The following is a 21,907-nucleotide window of genomic DNA, read 5'->3' on the forward strand; positions in this document are numbered from 1 at the left end:
GGGCAAAAAATGAGATTCAATGGGACGGCAAAACACCAAATAATTTGGTGTTGAATGGCGCGGCACTGTTCATCCACACCATTTTATGGGGAACCATTTTTTCGCTATCTTGCCCTTTTGTCTTCTTTTATAATTCCTTTTGTATCCTTTTTGGTTTCTATATATTTACATCTTTTGTTAAATATTTAAACATAAATTATATATTATTTTAAAAAAATTAGATCATTTGAAGATCTCATCAAGATGATTAAAACAAGACTAATATTGAATATAATTTAATTAAAAATAAATTACATAAAACATAATTAAAGTTTAATTTATTAAATTACAACTATATGTTATATTAAAATAATAAAAGTATAAATATAAACTTTTAATTCATGAGAATATAAATTATTTTAGTGCACGGAATAAAATTTGGTGTAAATAGGTCGGAGATGAAAAAAATTTAGTGTAAGAATATGCTGAGAATATTCTTTTTAATATAAAATTTGGTATAGAATTTAATGTTTTAGGTTGAAGATGGTCTAATAGAAAGGTGAAACTCCTAAATTTATATATTCGAATTCAAAAACCGTCCACAATTTCTAAATTAAAGAAGCAATGTGGCCTAGGATTATAATCACTATATCACACTCTCATTTGTGGAGCCATGTGTGTGTTCCTATTGCTCAATTTTTAAAGTTAAAAATTGGGAGGGGATCAAATTTCTTTCACTTGGGCAACAAGGGTATGAAAAAATGATACTTAATATGATATTATATATATTGATTAGGTAGTTAAGTATGTAAAGTTCTCACGCAGTCAGACTTGCCATTATAAACAATAATTAAGCTTTAATCATCAGAAACTTCCTTGTTAAGTTGCATATATATAATACATTATTTATTCCAATTAAATTCCACAAAACAACTAACTACTACCATTATTTCATGTCATAAAGTCAATGCTGTCGTATAGTATGTGAAGCTCTGATCTACCTTTCAAACTTTGTGTATTACTTGGTTGTAAAGTTTTGGAAAGAAGTCAACTATAATTACTGTTTCTCTCAAGTCTTAAACACTTCAATTTAGTGCATTTACTATCAATTTCCGTCATTCTGATTGCTCCGTATTTTCCAGGCCAATAATTCTATACAATTTTCAAAATAAACTAATTGCTACTAACTTTTAAGTTTTCACTTTTAAGCTAGCATATAAGTTGGCAAAAATTTATGTGAAACGGTTTCATGAGTCTTTGTCTGTGAGATGGGTCAAGTCAAAATGAAATGTAATACTTATACTAACAAACGTAATACTAAATTAGGAATAAAATATTTATTACTTATATATAGAAAAATGTAATACTTTTATATCGATGCATGTAAAGACAAAAAATTGTGCCGTCTCGTGGGTCTCAATCCGTGAGACGGGTCGAATATTTGATTAATGATATCAAAGATCTGACTCATTAATCAACGATTCGACCCGTCTCACGGATTAAGAGTTTGAGACTCGTGAGACGGTTTCACACAAGTGTTACCCCGATGTAAAAGTATTACATCTTTCATCAAAAGTATTATATTTGCCTTTATAAGTGTAACATTACTTATAAGGAAAAATATAATATTTGTTATGAGAAAAGTAATATTTTTACATAAAAATGTATAAGTATTACATTTGCATATTGACTTGATTTGACCCGTTTCACAAATAAAACTCGTGAGACGGCCTCACACAAGTGTGACCCTATAAGTTAGGTTTGCCGGAGCTTAAGAAACTTGATATTTTATTCTTGATTTAGTATTATAATTGCAGTATAAGGGTTGGATTTGTATATTGATCCAACTTGACCCGCCTTACAAATAAAAATCTGTGAGACAGTATCCCACAAATGTAACTCTATATATAAGTTAGGTTTGCCAGAGCTTAAGAAACTTGATAATCATGCCGTAAATTTTTTATTTTTTATTTTAAGTCAAAGGCCAATTGGGCCTAACGTGAAATATGTACCATAGTTGATGGATCAAAAGTGAAAAAAAAAAAAAAAAAAAAAAAAAAAAGAGAAGGAACTTCAAGTCAAGTAAACTTCTACTTTGCCACTGTTTTCTTTCTCTTGCAATTTTCACCCCTCCGATCTTTGGTTTTTTTCATTTATATCCCCTTAGTATTTTCTTCTCTCGACAATAATCATACTCCGTACGAACTTTACTAGGAAAGTGTCACCGGAGCTGCAAAACGCGACTATGGCGGCCGAAGTAGCTGAAAAGAAGCCTACATTCTTCGTCGCCGTCCACGTCGGCGCTGGATACCACGCGCCATCTAATGAGAAAGCACTCCGATTCGCCATGAAACGCGCATGCCTCGCCGCCGCTTCCGTTCTCCAAAAGGTCAGCCTTCGCCTTTTTGCTAAATTAAAAATTGAATTTCGTTGCGCATTCTCTTTGGATTTATTCTTCAGTTTCTTGTCTGTTTCCTTTTTCTGACTCTTGATTTTGATTTCAGGGTCCTGGTGGATGTATAGATGCTGTTACGGCAGCAGTGCAAGTGTTGGAGGTAACTATGGTTTAAGAGTTTGATAACGATTCTCAATAAAATAAAACATCAAATTATGTTTGAACTATTGGTTTATACAAGCTAAAGGGCTGTTTTACCAAAGATGTACTGTAAAGATTGTGCTTATGTATAGAATTTGAGCTGACTTAAAGTTTGATTACTAATGTAATGTCATATAGCATTCTGCATTTCTAGAGCCAGATTCTGTTAATGGTTATGAGATAGCAAATTAGTAGTAGATTGCATATGTAGTGTTTGGTAGAAAGGACAGCATTTCAGAAGCTCCTCAAAATTCAAAAAGATAAAACTTTGCATTATTTGAGTTGGTAAAATAATTTGAATTCTAGTGGGGTTATTCGAATCTACAAATATGTAGACAGTAGACACATACAAAATTTGACTTAGTGGAAAGTTTAACAATAAAAACTTTTGTTGCTTGATGGTATTGTATGATGGGTTATTTATTGCAAAAGATATTAACCTATATAGCATGCATATCTAATCTTGATATATCCAAAAACTATTTCTAAAGATTTGATGAATAGTTGCGATATCCACTTTCAGGATGATCCACATACTAATGCTGGACGAGGTTCAAATTTGACTGAGGATGGTCATGTGGAGTGTGATGCAAGTATCATGGATGGTGATTCTGGAGTATTTGGTGCTGTGGGTGCAGTGCCAGGTATGCTCATACCAATATTGTACTAATAAAAAAAAAAATTGCAATTCATGTATTGGGCTTTAAAATGTTTGCTTTCACTTGTAATCACTATATATCTTTTGTGAAGTTATTATTATCAGGTGTTAGAAATGCCATCCAAATTGCTGCATTATTAGCTAAGGAGCAGATCTGCGGTTCAACACTGCTAGGACGTATACCCCCCATGTATCACTACTCTTTCAATGAACCACGAAGAACTCTTGTTGCATTTCATAAAACAAATCTAGTTCTCATTTGTTGTCTAAATGTGTTCTGAAGGAGCTTCCCTACCTTCTGTAGGTTTTTGGTTGGTGAAGGGGCTCGAGCATGGGCAAAATCCAAAGGTGTTGCTTTACCAGAAACAATAGCAGAAGCTGATGAGGTATTATTCCCCTTTCCAGTAATGTCTATATGAACACTGTCAAGTTTTCCTCCGTACATGCTAACTTGGTTGTTACATAACATGGAGCAAGTTAAAATCATATTCCTTCTGTTGGTGAGACAGTGGCTTGTGACAGAGAGGACCAGAAACCTCTGGAAAAAATATAAAGGAATGCTTGATGGAGCCAAAGCTGTTAATGATGTTTCTTCCACAACAGCCAATTCTGTGAAAACGTGTGCAGTATCAGGTATGAAGCTGGCATTAACTTTTGAGGTTGTTTTGACTTGAGTGGAATATAATTCTGTGGAAACTTGTGCTGTATAAGGCTATAAGCCTATAATGCTATATTATAATTCCATTTTTATGAATGGATTTGCTGTCTAACAAACGAGTCTGCATGTTTTGCTCTATAAATAGAAGCTCAACTGTGTGACAAATCAAATGGAAGCAGAGATGGTGACCAGTCTTCCTCGCAAAATGCCCTAGATGAGAACTGCATTAGTGACACTATCGGAGTTATTTGTGTTGACTCAGAAGGGCACATGGCATGTGGGGCTTCAAGTGGCGGTATTGCCCTGAAGGTGATGATTCCAAACTCACTACTTGCTAGATCATATACAATTACACAGGATTCTGGTTTTAACTGGTCTATGCCAGAAGTCTCATTTTTTTAATTTGTTATATCGAATAATCTATGCTCTTTTGGAATATCTATTTGCATTTCTAATGTAGAAGTTTTCCTTTATACTTTGAACATCTATTCACATTTTTCTTTTAAATACCATCATCGTGCTTTTTTGGTGTCTCCATATTTCATTCTGCTTGAATTAAAACATGAGTCATGTGCACTTCTAGGTCAGATTTAGTTCTCCCTACATTATTTCTAACCCCAGTCCACTAAAGAGTTTTTTAGTATGTGCTTCTGAAAATTTGACTCTGCTGTCTTCAATAGCTTTGTTATTTTTGGAAAGTGTAAGGAACTACTGCACTTCTTTAGATTTTGTATATGGATATAAGGCTATTTGTTTTCAGAAAGTTAATTCCAAAGTTTGGCCCTATTGAATTTTTCTCTAAATCCACAACAGGTCAGTGGACGTGTAGGTTTAGCAGCAATGTATGGTTCTGGTTGTTGGGCATCCTCAAAGGGACCGTTTGGAGCTCCTTTTATAGTTGGTTGCTGTGTTAGCGGTGCTGGAGAGTACTTAATGAGAGGATTTGCTGCTCGGGAATGTTGTGTATCATTATCAATGTACGTTTTGCCTCTGATCACTTTTAGACTACTTTTAGGAAAATGGATTAATTTGAACCAGCAGAAATCAATCTTACTTCTCTTTGACAGATCTCAAGCTGCACCAGCATCCGCCTGCTCAAAAGTTCTACGTTCTGTCAATCAAGAAAGCAGTAAATATGGCACTGAAAAAAGTGCTGGAATTTTAGTAGTTCAAGCTGAGGCTCCTCGAATGGTGAGTTACCATTGCCAAATTTTATTATCCTTTTCTCCCCTCCCCACTCTTTCTTTGTTAATATCTACTCAAAGCCTTTTGTGCTCACACCTACTGATTGCACTTAAGGATGCTACTGGAAACTCACCATTTCTGCAAGCCGTTGAGATCGCAGCTGCTTTTTCTTCCTTGTCTTTTGGAATTGGGTATTTTGGAAGCTCAATGGAGAAACCTAAGGTATCATCACTTCTCTACTTACATAATGCACTTAATGGACTTTTACGGTGGACAAAATCATTGCACAACTACCAAAAGTTGTATTCTGCATTATAAGCTTATATACTCATGTAGGTCAACAAAAACATAATTACTTGAGAGCCAAAATGCACTTAAACATTGATCAAAGCAATAATCATGTTATTTCTTCTTGTTTTCTTGTTCTTTCTCTGGGAAAAAGAATTCAGCTTTTACAGATAATGGTTGCGCTTAAGTTCTGATTATTCAAACTCATAAATGTGATTCCTCTTCCTCCTCTACAGGTTTCTATCCTTAGAAGTACAAGCAAGCAGAGCAAAACTGGGGTAGATGAGTTTGCAGCTCGAATTAAACTTGTAGCGTAGAAATGTGCAGGTGAATTGCTGTTTAGGCTTGCTTATTACAGAACTAGCCCAGTTCTCCAAGCTGTACTCGAACAATATTTTATATTTTTTGAAAGACATTATAATTAATTTATTACGTTTAAAATTAATAATTCAAGAATTTCATGAATGCATCAACAATAAAATCTGAGAATGGCACACTTAAGGGGTGTTTGGTAAATGGTTGTTAGTTGATTGGGTTATAATGGGTTTGATTAGTTGATAGAAGCTGATTGTAAAAAAGTATTTGGTAAATTAAATGTTAGTTGATTACATATAAAATGATTTTCTCAAAAAATTTATCAAAAAAATTGTTGAGTAACTTTTTAAATTTTAACATTTTAGAGTAATAAGTTGTTACAAAAAGACAGCTAATAGTGATCAAATAAGTTAAAATTGACTAATAGAATAACTATTTTACCACACACGACCTTAAGTCACAAACGCCCATTGTTATAGAAGTCAATAATATTATGTAACACACCAGAAGTGACCTGTATATTTACTCAACTGTGAAAAGAATAATAATTCCACAAATTGTACATATATATTTTATTACAGTCTGAAATTCTATGGAGCTGTTTAAATCGCACAAACATTTTTTTCTCATATATATCATTCAAAATTTCAACACGACCATTCACATGAGTGTGACAGTTGATGAATTTGATGGCTGTGATGCAAGTTGGTTCTTGGGTCTCCAGTTTACCACCCATCCAGATTATTTGCACTTGATGTTAGACCTAGCCAGTGAAGCAATGTCAAAATCTCATTTCAAGTTGTGAATTCGCTTGGCTGATATAAGTGTGTTGGAAAGAAGCATAGCTATAGTCATTGGCCCGACGCCTCCAGGAACCGGAGTTATAGCTGAAGCAACCTTGCTGGCCTCCTCATAGCAAACATCTCCTACAAGTCGATAGCCACGGGGATTTGTAGTGTCCTGTCAGGCACACAAGGGGTTTGGTTATAATGAAAATGAGGTGGTGACTGGTAAGTCACCACTATCCTTCATCAAATAGCTACAATGAACCAACTGATCAATTCTCATGGGATGGCAAATGCTAGTGTTGTGTGCATGTGTGAGAGATTCGAAAATTAAGAGCTTTTCCACACCTCAACTGGATTAATTCCAACGTCAATGATAACGGCACCAGGCTTGATCCAGCTACCTCGGACCATGTTTGGCTGCCCCACGGCTGCAATTATGATATCTGCTTGTTTTGTAATTTCCTCGGGGTCCTTTGTTCTGGAATGCACGATACTGACAGTAGCATCTTCCCTCTACAAGCAAAAACGCTCAAGGTGATAACATTGGAAAGGTGCAATATTGAACCAGAGGAATAGAGCGGAATGGTTGAGAAGGAAAGCTAAGTTTACAAAATGAAAAGATTCTTTGTTGGCAGAATATTTACTTGCAGAAGCAGAGCAGCAGGCATTCCAACAATATTACTCCGGCCAATGACAACAGCTCTTTTTCCCTTGATTCCAATACCATACCTATGCAGCAACTCGATGCATCCCTTTGGAGTGCACGGAACAAACAATGGTTCTCTACCCCGCATGGCCAGACGACCAATGTTCAATGGGTGGAATCCATCAACATCCTTCTCAATGCAAACAGCATTCAAAATGTTCTGCTCATTCATATGCTGATGATGAAGACCCAAGATTCATTTTAGATGACCATTCAAATATTCAATAAATCAATACATAAATTAACCAAACTGAAGGAATATATGAAAAGTTTATTTAGCCATGTCTATAACTATAACAAAAAATATATATCATACACAGGGCATACAAGGAGTTTAAGAATAGAAAACTATGCAACACTCCTTGAATATTATCCGGTAAAGATATCACAGGTTTAACAGCTTACCGAAGGTAGAGGCAACTGAACAAGAATACCATGAACTGAGGGATCATCATTGAAGCTGGAAATATGCTTAAGCACTTCCTCTTCCGTTGAATTTTCAGGTAAGCACACTTCGTATGACTTGATCCCCACAGCTTCACACGCCTTTTTCTTGTTGCGCACATAAGTTGCAGAATCCTTCCTTTCCCCAACCAGGATAACTGCCAGACCAGGGACAACACCTATAGCATCCTTCATCTTCGCTATTTCAGCACATATTTCTTCTTTGATTTCTTTTGAGACCTTTTTCCCATCAATAACATTGGAAGAGGGCTCAGCCGTCACTGAAGCTATCAATTCAGACAGCAAAATGTAAGAGGCCAAAATAAGGTCTCAATTCGCGAGATAACAAGTAGGGAAATGCTAGACATACCAACTTAAAAGCTTTTGAAATTCGATGCCTATCATCCATTACTTGGTAATAGAAAGATGCAAATTCAGTAAAGGTTTAGAATCTATTATCCGAAATGCTCTTCCAAACAATTTAATCAGATAAGTCCAATGAATTTTCATTCATCAGCTGAACTCAGCCGATTGAGATTACACTCAACCAATCATAACAAATAAATCGAGAACAAATTCTAGCTAATAACAATTAGCTTATTCTAATGGTTCATGCACAAGTACTGCTCTAAGCATTCAAAGAATTAGCAGAGTTTTAATTCAGGCGCCAAAACAAAGATACAACTCATACAACAAAACTACTGCACATTAAAAAGCGGGAAAAAAAGGTGTATAGTTTCATGTATTTACCGGTGACGGCGGATGAGCAGCAAAAAGCGGTGGCGGAGTTCGAAGAAGAAATGGAATCTCTGTGAGTGGTGATCGTCCTGCGGAAAGTGGAGCCAAGCTGGAAATGAAGGTGGCCGGGCTTGCTGAACGGAAGGACTCTAGCTGACACGGCAGCGGTCGACGACGGAGAGGAGTCAGTGAACCTCATCTTCATAAGAGCCATGGAGGACGTCGTCGTTGCGGCCATTGTCCTGTGACCAACGAGAAGACGAGAAAGATGCTTGAGTGTCAGACCTATGCTTGCAAGCTTTTGTTAAATGGTGTCACCATTTCACCATGGCTTCTAGTTAGGGTTTTAGAGCAGATATGGCAACGTAGCCCAGGCCAAACTGCCCGGCCCATGTACAATAATTCTTGGGTTGATAGTACGGTATGGTCCTATATCACCTTGTATGTAAATTGATAATTTGATATGGCATGATTCTATATATAGAAATCATGTATTGATTGAAGAGCTGTTATTCCATGGACCAGCCGAGCAAGATTCACCTTGCAAGGTGGACACTGATTCTAAACAACGTATAAATTGTGTAATTTTAATAACACATTCGTAGTAAAAATATTGTGTGAATGCAGTATTTGAAAGGAACTTGTGAATACAAAACAAGACAATCAATTACATATATTTGTTAACAGTGTGTGTTTGTAATATACAAATTGTGAACTTTTAAAAGAAAAATTGTGAACATTTGGACTGAGATCTACCTTGTAAGGTGGATCCAGGTCCACGGAATAATTTGGGTTGTTATTTACCTCTCTTATGTAATTTGTAAGCTAAAACACAAAATCCAAATTTATCCGATACACGGTCATATAATAACTGTAAGTTTCCCTCTTCTCCTGAGAGAAAACAAAAAAACAAAAAAAAACAAAAAAAAAAAACAAAAAAACCAATATATGCAAGCAATTGAGTGATCAAAGGTTCAAAATTAAAGGTGGAGACATGGCCTGACCAAGCATAGCTCAAACCATTTTAATCTCTTTATGTGCTTACGATGAAAAGCTGTGAGCCAGAGTAGTTCAGGTAAAATCTGCAAAGCCGCAATACTTTGCGCATAAATGTCCCTTTTTAAAAAACACAGGACCAAAAATGTGAAATCTAGCAATCACCTACATACTAAGCCGAACAAGAGTGAGTTCTCATGTCAAAGTTTGCCTCTTCTTTACTGTACAATTGTAGCAATGGGACAAAACTCAAGAAGGCTGGCTATACAGTACTTCAAAAGCAGCATCTTCTTCTCCCATTTCTTTCTTTATTCTGTTTCACACAGAGCGCGATCGGTGTTATATTGCCAGCGCTCCTTCGCCCTCGTCTGAAGAGTCTGACTGCTGGGCTTTGGGTTTATTAACGACTCGAGAAAATCCATATCCAAGAGAGCTTCCAGAAGTTTGACACAGCTACAAAAAGTTCAATTGGGTGTCTTAGTCCTAAAACCTTTCTGGTTTCTAGCTCATAGAGATATCTTATTCGAAACACAATTGAATGTAGAGGGGCGCGATGAAACTATATTGTACCTCGGTTAGCTCAGCTAGGTGGCGGGACCTGAACTCATTGATCGTTGCCGTTATCTCTGACATTGGCAGTTTAGCCTGAAAACAATAAAAGAAATTTATTATTATATATAAAGAACTTGATAGCTGAAGATGCTTGTTTTGGGGCATTGGGCATTAACAATGGACCAAAATGATATGCCTCTAGCAATTTTACTTACTTCTACAAGGACAGCAGCCGCTAACTGCAAACTTGGTTCCAAGGTCTCCGGTACAACCTAGATATCAAAATTTTATGATCAACATCAATTGTGAAATTTGGAAATCACTTAGAGTGTGAAAAATAATGAAATTTTCTTATTTTCTATGAGTGATTTATTATTTGAAAATGTGGTCTGAAAAGCAATAGAAACATATAAATAATGAAAACAGAAGTATTTAAGTCCAAATTTATGAAGTCATCCCAAGTAACACTAAAATGTGGGAGTGAGTCTCATTATGGAAAAGATCATTGTCAAAGAAAGATACCGCTGTTGCTCCGGCCTTTTCCAAGTTTAGGCCATGGTCAACATCATGGGCGCGCACAAATGTTTTTATATTAGGAAAATACTTGTTCAAGGCCCACACAGTTCTGTAATTTGCACCGGGAGTATCCAACGTTATTGCAGCAGCACAAGCCCTATGAGCACCTACTTTATGGAGTACCTAGAAAACAGAAACACAGAGAACTCTGACAACTGTATCTCCATGTCCAGGAAACAACATTAAGTTGTCTTATTAGCCTTACCTCTCGACTACCAGCATCACCAAAGTATACAGGAAGATCAAGTGCACGTCCAACAGCAACCCGATCACTGAAATAATAGAAGTTTGAAAAACAATTTTTAAAAACTAAATAACTGCCAACAAGAAAAGATTTTTTTTTCAATATATATATATATATATATATATATATATTGAACTATTGATCATCACCCATGTGGCCATATCTCATAAAATAAGTTTCATTCATTATCTTGATTTTCATTTAAATTTTGACACCCATATACCATAGTTTCAAAAAAAACAAAAGAGGAATATAGGAGAATGCTACCCTTCATCAACTTCTGCATACTCATAAGCATGTACAATGAACAGATCAATAACAGTAAAAGAATTCTCTCTGGTGAGATACTAAATTTATCATTTAAAGAAAAAAAAAAACAAAAAAAAACAAAAAAAGAGAAGCAAAAAAGCTACCTTCTCACATCAAGTGCAACAAATGGAATCAGTCTTTCAGAAAGAAGCTGGGCAATGATCTGTGATGATTAAAAATAATAAAATAAATAAATAAGGCAAAGAAAAGGATTTACAACTGGCACAAAGAACTAGGAAGCCGCATTCTTGAAAAATCTGACATTTAGCTCTTTACAAGTTCATGAATTAAGATAGTGCAACACCTGGCCAACACGTCCAAATCCACAAATAATAATATGATCTTGCAAATCGTCAGTCTGAAAAAATGCAAAAATAATTTAAAACAAATTAATAGTGATCATGTATGGTATTTTAGCATACTACTTCAAAATGACAAAATTGTCAGCTATAAACTAGAACAAGTTATCAGCAACAAGCAAAGGATTAGATGATTTACCTCACTTTCCACAGGTAACAAACTTCGAACATCCTGAAGCTCGAAACGAGAAGCTATTACTTGGCCTGCAGCAGCCAACCATGGAGTGATGGCCATAGAAATTCCCACCACAAGAAATAGCAGAGATGACAGTTGAGAAGACATTATACCCTGAAGAAAATTCAAATAAGCAGAAAGAAGAAACTTTTAAAACAAAAAACAAAAACTTGATTCCTGCTCATAATTGTAGTTTTCAATGGTTCTGCCACTGTTTATACATGTCAAGAACATCAGTTACAATCATTTTGATGGAACCAACAGCTACTTGCCTATAAACACAAATTTGCATTTAAGCAAGTAATCTTACATATTTTGACTACCATTGCCTTGAGCTGCAAATTTTGTTTATCCGTGTATGAGAGTTATTTTATATTATTTAAGTAGATTCAAATGTCTAAGCGAAGACCTATTAGATTCAAAGTAGTCCTTCAAGATTGAATAACAGAGAAAAGTAATGTAAACGGGTTTCTACTATATATAACAAAAAAAATATACTATGGAAACTAAAATGCAGCATGCTGCCAGATGATATTACAATCAGCTGAAAAATGTAGTTTAAAGGAAAAGATGATAGAACAATTGGCAGATCAATTGTATGCACACTGTTGAGACAAATAGCAACTGACGGAGTGAACCTGATTAACAGCTTCACCAAAGGCAACGAATGCAAATTCTCCACCTGGGGCCAGTAGCAGACCAACTCTTATGGCAGATATGATTGAAATGCCAAAAAGTTTGCCAACTAAAGCAACCAAAATTGTTTTTCCACCAATTAGAAGTCCTAATACCCCCATAATAACTGGAAAGTTTGAGAGAAGAAGCTTGGGATCAATAGACATTCCAACCTGGAAGTAAGATAAAAAAAATGGCTGTGAGTTGCAGTTACAAACTTACAACAGTCAACAAAGCCCTATTTACAATCTTAAATACATGAATAAAATATTCAGCAGGAAATCAGATGCTTTAAGTATACAAAGGTGACTGAAGTTGCAGCAGCAGGAAAAGTATCATCACAAGGCAGAACTGCAGAAAGCAACAATATCTATACCACTAAAACTTTAAAGATTGATGAAATGTAAGCTTTTGCCCTGGAATTCCTTATCAATACACATACATGGATTTAAGAGACAAACAACTAAAGCACCCACCGTCATGAAAAAGAGACCCAAAAGGAGGCCGCGGTATGGAGCAATATCTGACTCAACCTGCAGTGAAAATTCAGTCTCTGCAAGAAGCAAACCAGCCAAAAATGCTCCTAGAGCCATTGAAAGACCAGCCTGTTTATCAACAACAAAAAACAGCCATTAGTGCTTCAACAAGTTGGTTACTAATAAAATAAGAACCAGTGATGCCCTACCCTGGCAGTTAGAAGACTTGTACCAAGAATTACAAGAAGCGTATTAGCTGAGAATATTTCGGCATTCTGATTCTCTGCAATTTGCTTATAAATTGGCCTAAGAAGCTGTAGATCATAGTCAAAAACCAAAATGTAAATGTTCAAATATGCACTATACTTCACAACACAGCCCAAAAAAATCCAAAGGAAAATCTAAATAAATTTGCTTAAGATGGAGAAATTTTCATATTGCTTTTAGAATAAGTTTCTCAAAGATTTATAGTGGCAAGGATTAAGACAACCTATCCTATGATTGAGTTCCAGAACTTGCTATCTCATATAGCTTACCAGACGTCCTCCAGCAATAATGGCAGCAATAGCAACAATTGCTTTTACAGCAGCCAATCCAAGGGCTTCAGCTATGGCCCGAAAACCAACCTGAGGACCATAAGCAGCTTGTAGAAACAATTTAATAACAAAAGTTACAACAATCATAAGCAAGCATATAAGGTGTCAAGTTTTTCTAATATACTAATTGAACCCAATGTGGCCACAAGTCTGTAACTGTGGAAACCAGAAGAAACTATTCATATGGATAGTTGTTCGAACATAGAAGGCTGAAAGAAGCCAGTAAAAGTGTATATGAAAATATTGACCAGAGAAAACCACAAATGTCAGTGAAAAGGACTTTACCCCTCCTTTAGATGAATTAGGTGAAATAAGAGGTATGAGTATGAGCAAAACAACCACTGCCAAATCCTGAAGAGAAGAAAAAAGGGGTCAATTAAAATAGGTAGAAGTAAGGACCTATAAGACAACACATATATGTACAAAAAGAATGTAGGAATGATGAGGTAACAAACATAAATCTGTAAAACATTGGGAATGACCATGATAAGGCTTCAATACATTTCAAAAACTTGCATCCTTCAAGCATGAGGATACCTGGAAGAGTAATACAGAAAATGTGGCCCGTCCATGCCGTGATGTGCTCTCACCACGCTCCTGCAATACCTGCATATATTCCCTTTACATTCAATCAAACAACCCAAATATGGTATTCACCACTAAATGCACAAATTTATCAAAATTCAGATAAACTAAATGAAAGCTTCTCCATTTATCTTTGTGTTTTTGTTTATCTCTTTAGTGGAAAGTGGTGGTGGTGGGGGGGGGGGGGGGGGGGGGGGGGGGGGGGGGGGGGTCTCTAATGGTGGAGCAAAAGCAAACAAAATGCAGCAGCCAATTTCAAAGGTTTTTAGTACATTGAACTGAAATCAGGCAATCAATAAATGCATGGAAAATTAGGTTGCTCATATTAAACTCAAGGAACAAACTTATCACATAAGAACACCATAAAGTTCAACTTTACCACATAAAATTTACACTTTATTAGACTAGATAAGAGTAAGCATATTCCAAGTTTTCAAGGGACTCATCCAAGGCAGACTCAAACTAGTAGTCAATAGTCATCAACCATAACTTAGCTTTGGCATCAGCACATTGAGTTAGGGATAGGCAACATAGGGATTTGTATACCAATCACCTCAGGAAAAACCTATAAATGTGCGTGGAACTTACCTGGAGAACAACAGCAGTGGAGGATAATGCAAGACCATTTCCAATGACAATTGCAGCAGGGCCTGGCTGTGCAGCAACAAGATGAGCAACCATGCCAACCACTGCAGCTGTCACTAATACCTACATTTGTTTTTGCACATAATATAGGACATCCAAAAGTTTAACATATTGACTTCATTTAAAAAGGAAGTGTATATTAACAACACATTGACAAAATATTTTAATTTGCCATCACCTGAGCAGTACCCAAACCAAAAACATATTTCTTCATGGAACTTAGCCTCTCAACAGAAAGCTGTCAAATATAGATGAAAGCAAAGGTGAAACTCCATACCCAGGGGTTAAGACATAAAGTCCTTGACTCCTTGCAAAATAGGCTGCTTACTAATTTGTTTTTCATAGACATTACCTCAAGGCCAATGTTAAATAGCAAGAAGACAACACCAAATTCAGCTATTGCCTTGGTTCCATGTACATTACGAATAATAGAAAGACCGTAAGGTCCAATCAAGATGCCAGCAGTCAAGTATCCGAGAACAGGGCTACCTGAATATTAAACAACCCAGAGAAAACCATAAATAGGCAATTATAATGCCAAAAAACATATATCCAGGTTGGGAAAACATGCAGCAAGAAAATTTTCCTCAGAAAGGAGTACTCTTAGACAAGGACAAAAGTGTACCAAGCTACATAATGCTGTAGGATATCAAGAAAGTAAAAACAGTAAGCCAATAGGGCATGAAAAATATGGCAATAGAGTTGCTAATCTGGTAAGAAGGCATAGAACTTCAATTACCTCCAGGGAGTTTTTGGAACACAGGAACAAAAATAACACTAGCAAGCAGTAGCCACAGCATGTCAAGAAGGGAAGCTTCTTCCTCATTTATCTATGAAGAGCAGAGAGCAACATTATGAAATAATAGAATGCATATGCATACACCAAGACTTATTCACAAATACAAGACATTCAAAGAAAATAAACATTCAATGATGAGATTAAGATAGCTTAAATAAAAAGAATATTCAAGGTCATGCCTCTTGATGAGGAAGCTTTTCAAGTAGTTTCTTAATTTTCTTAGGCAGCTTCCTTAGTTGCCGGACTAGAGGCTTTGTGTTTGTTGAAACCTCATGAATACTAGTAGTACCGATGTCTGGCTGTTGGAATAATCTAGAAATCCGCTCAGACCGATTGAAATAGAAGGCAAACCTGTAATAGATTTCAACCTCATATCAAATTCCAGTAACCACAGAAAATTATAGCAACGTTCTGATGCAGAAAATTTAACTCAAGCAGGCAAAAGTTAAGTACTAGTATATTTACTGTTAGTACAAGAACAAACACAACAAGAAGCTTGAGTTATCAGTAATTCTAACCCTGCTCCAAGTAGCAATGAGCTGACCACCAATTTAGGTAAGTGCTTCCTAGCTGACTCCATTACACCATGAAAAACAGAAGCTCGTGTGAATTCATCACCATCTGCAGAAGAGGAGAAGAAGGACGCAGAAAAGAAACGGGATGACTTTTTCAATAAAGCTTTTGGAGCATTTAATGGTGAGCTATCCCTGGCTAATTCCTTAGGCACTTCCTGTTTTTTACTCTGAATGTTAGTTGATTTTTCTGAATCCAGTTCACCATCTTTTGAAGAGTCTGGAATGAAGCTATCATCTTGGTCACTTGCATCAGATAAGTGAGATTCATCAAATCTATGGCCACCTATATCCAACAGGGTGTCTGCTAAAGGCTCAGCAGTTACCTGGGCATCCTCAACTGATACCTCTCCATGCTTTTCACCATTGGCTGGATTTCTTTGGTTCACCTCACCCTCAAGAACTATCTCATCAGCCAATGCCTGTCCTCGTGAAAATCCATTTGTAGCCTCTGTGGGATCGATAAATGAAATTGTTAGATTCTTCTCAGCTTTCTGTATGGCGATCTCCACATCATTAACATGCTGTGTAGCTTCGAGTTCAAATGCAACAGCTTGCTCTGCTAATAGCATTATATTTGCCACATCTTCCTCAGCTTTGAGAGCATTCATTTGTGCTTGCTCTGCAACCTCATTCAACCTGTCAATTTCCTTTTGCAGCTCTTCCTTCCTGTTCTCTAACTGCCTCAGGTCAGCTTCACAATTGGCTAAATGATCTCGGCATTTTTCCACATCTTCAAGAGCAGCTAAAAGTGTTTCCTCCTCTTTTGATGATGCTGGCACTTCCTCTTTGCTTTCTCCGGAAGTTTCTAGGGACCCATTCCTTTTTGCAACTTCCAATGAATCCATTGCCACCTGGAGCCTTGCCTCAGCCAAAGAAACTGCCATGGTTGCTTTTTGTACGGCTTCTTTAGCCACAGCTTCTTCATTTAGTGTCTCTTGGATACTATTGAGAGCCTTGTTAACATCATTCCAGGCACTTGCTGCTTCATCCTTCAAAGCTATTGCCGCTTCTGATATCCTCTGAGCTTTCTCCTCAAACTTGGTGCTATTAAGCTGTGCAACCTCCAAGTCTGTGAGTGCCTTCTGCAACAATTCCCTTAAATCCTCCAAACTAGGTTCTTCTGTTTCTTCATTAATTTCCACAGATTCATCGTTCAAACTACTAATTTCCGCAATGGCATTAGTCTCAGTTCTTGAACTCCCATCACTACCATTTTCAATGGATTGAACATCTCTACCATTACCATCAATATATGCTAGTGAATCATTTCCTTGACACTGAGACAAAATTTTTCCCCTGTATGTCTTAAGACAGATACAGTCTCCACATGTACTAGAATTCCACAAACAATAATTGAATAATAACCTAGAACTGTTAGCACTTACGTTCCTACTGGCACTGCCTCGCTTCAAATTCTTAGTTGATGGACTTCTTAACATAAATCTCAGGTTTCCAATAGGTTCGCAATTAAAACCCACATGATTTAACCTCAGCCTCGTGTTTGGTCGTTCAAGTATTACCACAGCTTCATTACAATGTGCTACATTTGGCTGGTAAAGACAATAAGAAAATCCCATTCTTCTACTCTAATTTAATATGTGAAATGGACAAAGTTTAACAAAACAATACAGCAACACCTGAACTCCCTGAAATCAAACATGAAACACCTGGTGAAAGAAATGCACTATTTCAAAACAAATACTTCCAAAAGTTAGGCATTCGAAACAATGAAGAAATACATTTCCCTCCAAAACTTGAATGACAGATTCCTAATATAAACACCAATTACATAAATTTTTTAGTACATCTAATTGGGAATGGTGACAATGGGATTCAAATCCATATCTACTACTTGAAAAGTGTAGTTTACTCATTACTGTCAAGCTATACCCTAAACCCCCACCCTGTTACAATAAATCCCAATTGCCAACCACCACAATCTACCATCTTAAAGCATGTGCTTATGCCCAACCAGATTTAAAACACTTTGTGTGTGTGTATTTATCTGTATCCAATGTATACTTAAATTGCATGATTGTGAGCATACTTCTTCACGTATCTATATATAATCAGTATGTCGGCATAACAAGTTCCTACTTGCAAATGCACTCAACCAAGCTAGCAATTAGCAAACAAATTTGTGTCTACCGCGGTATGATCTCAATGTGAGTCACAACGGAAATAGAAACACTAGTATATCTTCTATTCAACTATATTGAACAGAACCAGTTCACGCACACAAAAGTGTAAAACAAACACACTACATATCTGTTTCTACAACTGCATACGCCTATATGAGTAAGCAAATAGTCAAATATAATAAACTCAGACGCAGGAGCTAATCAACGCCGGTGCACGATAGACAAACAAGTGTTGACAGTGAACGAGAAATCAAACTATCAAAGTAGTGAACTGACCGAGGATGGACGAACCGCCGCGACGAGAGAACCGAAGGTGAACGGAGGGAAAATCAATGGCGGAATTACAGAGGGAAATTTGATGTTTAGGTCAGAAAATGATTGGACTATTGCGGGGATTGACGTGGCTGACGGCTCCTCGCATTGCCGAGCGCTCCGTTTTAAAATATTTCATTCAGCAAATCAGCAGAAATGATTCACTCGAGTGATCGCTAGTAACGTTCTTATTTTGATCGTTTAAAAAAGCTCGTTTATGAAAAATACAAATCACAAGTTTTTTTTTTTTTTTTACAATACAATTTTATTAAGAAACATCCCTCTGAGTTGAAAAAATCTCTAAAATTACAAGAGTTTATTTAGCAAATATAATATTTTTATTTTCATGATTTTTAACATTACTAAAAAAAAAATTCTAACAAAAAAATAGAGATGAACCTAATAGAAAATAATATGATGAGTCACTAAGTTATTGTGTACATTATTATTTCAAACGAAAGGTTATGATGGTGTGTGATATAATACTTTGGATAGAATGTAAATACTTGATGGATTCATTCTCATTGTAAAATGCATTTAGCTTGCATTATATGTACTTTGTAAAACTCATATAGCTATGTTATGTGTCGAGATGAATTTATATTGGGATTTGTATGATTTCTCGTTGTTAGGTCTTCACCAATTTGACGTATTGACTGGGTGATATAACAAATTAAATCAATGGTAAGAGTAGAGTTATATAATGTTATGAGATGGAGATCGAATATAATATGAGTGTTTGATGGAGTGAACTCAAGATAATCAATGTGAAAGCTCAACTTATCTAACTCTAGATGGTAAACTAGTCCTGATCAGTTTACGCTACTATGCTAGTACAAATTGTAGTATGAAATAAAAGATAATTTTGAGTATGCAATATGAGCCATATTTATACGTAAGCTAACAATCATTGATATAATATGAATAACGTGTTTGTTAGTCTTCTCAACCACACATGATCAATCAAGTACTTAAAAATACTAGTCTTTTTATGCATATTTTATTAAATTTATTGTTTAAGTTGTTAGGCAAATTGAATTATCCCATACTCTCATCATAATCTCTCTCTTTTGTTGTTGTTCCTCTGTCTTACTGTAACTAAAAAAAGTTTAGGTGTATGTCATGTGATGGATAAGTTGATAATATAATTACGGAGTAACTTAAATGAAATATTGGTATGAAAGTATCTTGTGCTGATCATATGATACTTTTGTGGTTCTCTTTGAGTGAAAATAACAGGATTAAACACAGTGATGATATTGACTCTTTTGAGCTACAACATATATAAAAAGTACAGAATATATAATATCTTGTAATAGTTAATAGTACTCGAAAAAAGAAAAAATTAAGATGATGTAAGCCGAGGATGGATGAAAGTCAATGGTTTTACATAAATATTAAATGGACGTGAAATTGAAAAAAAAAAAAAAAAAAAAAAAAAAAGAATAAGGTTCAAATTGGCCACTGAACGTAACCTGAAAATGCAATTAGGTCACTGAACGAAAAAAAAAGTGCAATTAGGCCACTGAACACTCCAAAAATGTGCAATTTCACCTGATAGCAGGTTACCCTCAATTTTAGCAGGTTATCTGCTTACGTGGCAGCTGAGTTGGCATTTTTAATAAATTTTAATAATAATTTTTTATTAAAAAAATTTTTTTTAAATAAAAACGACTTTATTTTATTTTTTATTTAATTTTTTCCAAATTTTTATAAAATTTATTATTAAAATTAATTATTAAAAATTATTTAAAAATTATTAAAAATGCCAACTAAGCTGCCACGCAAGCAGGTCACCTGCTAAAATTGATGGTAACCTGCTATCCGGTAAAATTGCATATGTTTGGAGAGTTCAGTGGCCTAATTGCACATTTTTTGAGTGTTCAATGGCTTAATTGCATTTTTTTTTTTCGTTCAGTGGTCTAATTGCATTTTCAGGTTACGTTCAATGGCCAATTTGAACCTTATTCCAAAAAAAAAAAGGACTGGTAAGTGGAGTGAGAGTGGGTGTACGTAAGAGGTGGAGTGAAATATACATATTTTGGATCCTTTTAGTAATAAATAATTTATTTTGATGGTTTTAGAGCTTGAACGAAACTACACTAGTCTCATTTTACAATATGAAAATATTAATATAATATGAAAAAGGATAAAATTAGTTCATAGTTAGCGGAGACAATGTTATTGTGAATAGGAATATATTACACCCATGATTTATTTTGATGTATTTCACTAATTATTTTTTTAAATACTATTGACTCTATCATAGTGTAATATTTACTTCTTTTTTTTTTTTTTTTTTTTGGGTTTTAATAGTGTAATATTTACTTATACATACATTCTCAATATGAAGAACAAAGAGTCAATATACAACAACAATCAGTTACTCTAAAAAAAACACAACTTGAATTGAGCAATTTGAAACAGTTAGTAAAAGAATTACTAATACAATTACAATGTCGGATTGCTTTGTACCAACTTTTTTCGAGGAAGAGTTTAATTGTATTTTTTTTAGGAAGAGTATAATTGTAATCGGTGGATATATAATTGATATTAGCAAAGTGCCAATCGTTATACCCTACACCACGGTGCGCGTAGCACTGTGCGTCGCGCGCCACCCAAAACGACGTCGTTTTGGGGTTGTTTTGGGAGGCGCAGTAGGAAGTTGCTATGATTATGTATATTTGTTCACACAATTATGTATATTTGTTCATACAATTATGTATATTTGTTCATACAGTTATGTACATTTTTTATACAATTTTGTACATTCTTTTTATACAATTATGTACATCCGAATCAGAAATTTTGTATGTATTATGTTAAGAGTTGATGTGTATTATGTTAAAAGTTTATGTTTATTATGTATTATGTTATATTATGTATATTATCTTTTAAAAAGAGTATGTATATTTTGTTATATAATTATGTACATTCATGTATACAATTATGTGTATTCTAATATAATATTACGTACATTTTTTAACATGTGTTTTTTTTTAAAGAAAAATTAATTACCATACACTGATGCGGGAAATTTCAAAATAAATAAATAAATAAATAAAACGACGTCGTGGTTGGACTAAATGGAAGGTTATGAGTTCAAGCCTCAGTGGAGGCGTTATTGGCTCTTTGTGTTTCAGTGGGTTGAGAAAGTATATGAACAGATACTACAATGTAATGAGCTAGTAGCATTCAAAAAATAAAAATAAAACGACGTCGTTTTGCATTTGGGCGCACAGTGCAACGCGCGCGTGGTGTAGAATATAAATTGCCGCAAAGTGCAATATGGCCCAAAATTTGTTAAAGATCTCCATTACAACATCACGTACGTGACTTTGAGAACTAGGAGTAGGTTATAAGCTACCACGAGCACACCTTGCCACCTACCCCAAAGGTCAAAACCAAACACAAAATCTATATATATCCAACAAACCTTGGGGAGAAAAAAAGATGTTATATTCTGTTTTATTTAATGAAAAGTTTAATCATAATCGGTAAAAGACCACAATAAAGTAAGGGTGTGTTTGATTTGCA

The 21,907-nt window shown here is 35.4% G+C and overlaps 3 protein-coding genes across 6 annotated transcripts; 1 reads left to right on the top strand and 2 right to left on the bottom strand.

Annotated features, from left to right (window-relative positions):
* Positions 1 to 2,143: 2,143 nt before the first annotated feature.
* LOC109184328 (putative threonine aspartase) lies at positions 2,144 to 5,807 on the top strand. Of its 2 annotated transcripts, none has more exons than XM_019334325.1 (11): positions 2,144 to 2,368; positions 2,484 to 2,534; positions 3,099 to 3,219; positions 3,339 to 3,423; positions 3,538 to 3,619; positions 3,743 to 3,866; positions 4,037 to 4,200; positions 4,705 to 4,868; positions 4,959 to 5,082; positions 5,191 to 5,298; positions 5,601 to 5,807. In XM_019334325.1, the coding sequence occupies exons 1-11, from the start codon at positions 2,225 to 2,227 to the stop codon at positions 5,679 to 5,681; spliced, it is 1,248 nt and encodes a 415-aa protein (XP_019189870.1). In that variant the 5' UTR covers positions 2,144 to 2,224; the 3' UTR covers positions 5,682 to 5,807. The 2 variants fall into 2 exon arrangements, with proteins under 2 accessions (XP_019189870.1, XP_019189872.1); XM_019334327.1 differs by having other exon boundaries at positions 2,145 to 2,368; positions 3,326 to 3,423.
* Positions 5,808 to 6,170: 363 nt separating this feature from the next.
* LOC109184334 (bifunctional protein FolD 4, chloroplastic-like) lies at positions 6,171 to 8,751 on the bottom strand. The gene is made up of 5 exons (XM_019334332.1): positions 8,368 to 8,751; positions 7,579 to 7,904; positions 7,112 to 7,348; positions 6,813 to 6,980; positions 6,171 to 6,639 (listed from the first exon to the last, which is right to left on the bottom strand). Exons 1-5 carry the CDS (start codon positions 8,591 to 8,593, stop codon positions 6,469 to 6,471), a joined length of 1,128 nt encoding a protein of 375 aa, XP_019189877.1. The 5' UTR covers positions 8,594 to 8,751; the 3' UTR covers positions 6,171 to 6,468.
* Positions 8,752 to 9,364: 613 nt separating this feature from the next.
* On the bottom strand, positions 9,365 to 18,554 carry LOC109184341 (K(+) efflux antiporter 2, chloroplastic). Of its 3 annotated transcripts, none has more exons than XM_019334347.1 (21): positions 18,335 to 18,554; positions 15,861 to 17,559; positions 15,522 to 15,693; positions 15,283 to 15,373; positions 14,896 to 15,032; positions 14,722 to 14,781; positions 14,487 to 14,606; positions 13,851 to 13,919; positions 13,599 to 13,664; positions 13,254 to 13,343; positions 12,927 to 13,031; positions 12,718 to 12,846; positions 12,205 to 12,414; positions 11,531 to 11,680; positions 11,337 to 11,390; positions 11,137 to 11,195; positions 10,685 to 10,751; positions 10,426 to 10,602; positions 10,119 to 10,175; positions 9,922 to 9,996; positions 9,365 to 9,804 (listed from the first exon to the last, which is right to left on the bottom strand). In XM_019334347.1, the coding sequence occupies exons 2-21, from the start codon at positions 17,492 to 17,494 to the stop codon at positions 9,691 to 9,693; spliced, it is 3,636 nt and encodes a 1,211-aa protein (XP_019189892.1). In that variant the 5' UTR covers positions 17,495 to 17,559; positions 18,335 to 18,554; the 3' UTR covers positions 9,365 to 9,690. The 3 variants fall into 3 exon arrangements, with proteins under 3 accessions (XP_019189892.1, XP_019189889.1, XP_019189886.1); XM_019334344.1 differs by having other exon boundaries at positions 15,861 to 17,563; XM_019334341.1 differs by having other exon boundaries at positions 15,861 to 17,563; positions 18,330 to 18,554.
* Between the last annotated feature and the right edge of the window lie 3,353 nt (positions 18,555 to 21,907).

Source organism: Ipomoea nil, unplaced genomic scaffold (genome assembly GCF_001879475.1).
Source record: "Ipomoea nil cultivar Tokyo-kokei standard unplaced genomic scaffold, Asagao_1.1 scaffold0188, whole genome shotgun sequence".
Lineage (NCBI taxonomy): Eukaryota > Viridiplantae > Streptophyta > Magnoliopsida > Solanales > Convolvulaceae > Ipomoea > Ipomoea nil.

Coding starts and splice junctions, on each gene's coding strand:
- LOC109184328 (XM_019334325.1), top strand. CDS start 2,225: ATGGCGGCCGAAGTAGCTGAAAAGAAGCCTACATTCTTCGTCGCCGTC. Junction 4,201..4,704: donor GTGGCGGTATTGCCCTGAAG/GTGATGATTCCA, acceptor AATCCACAACAG/GTCAGTGGACGTGTAGGTTT. Junction 5,299..5,600: donor GCTCAATGGAGAAACCTAAG/GTATCATCACTT, acceptor CCTCCTCTACAG/GTTTCTATCCTTAGAAGTAC.
- LOC109184334 (XM_019334332.1), bottom strand. CDS start 8,593: ATGGCCGCAACGACGACGTCCTCCATGGCTCTTATGAAGATGAGGTTC. Junction 7,905..8,367: donor CTGCTCATCCGCCGTCACCG/GTAAATACATGA, acceptor CTGAATTGATAG/CTTCAGTGACGGCTGAGCCC. Junction 6,640..6,812: donor TTGGAATTAATCCAGTTGAG/GTGTGGAAAAGC, acceptor TGTGCCTGACAG/GACACTACAAATCCCCGTGG.
- LOC109184341 (XM_019334347.1), bottom strand. CDS start 17,494: ATGGGATTTTCTTATTGTCTTTACCAGCCAAATGTAGCACATTGTAAT. Junction 13,920..14,486: donor CCACTGCTGTTGTTCTCCAG/GTAAGTTCCACG, acceptor GAATATATGCAG/GTATTGCAGGAGCGTGGTGA. Junction 10,603..10,684: donor GTGATGCTGGTAGTCGAGAG/GTAAGGCTAATA, acceptor TCTGTTTTCTAG/GTACTCCATAAAGTAGGTGC.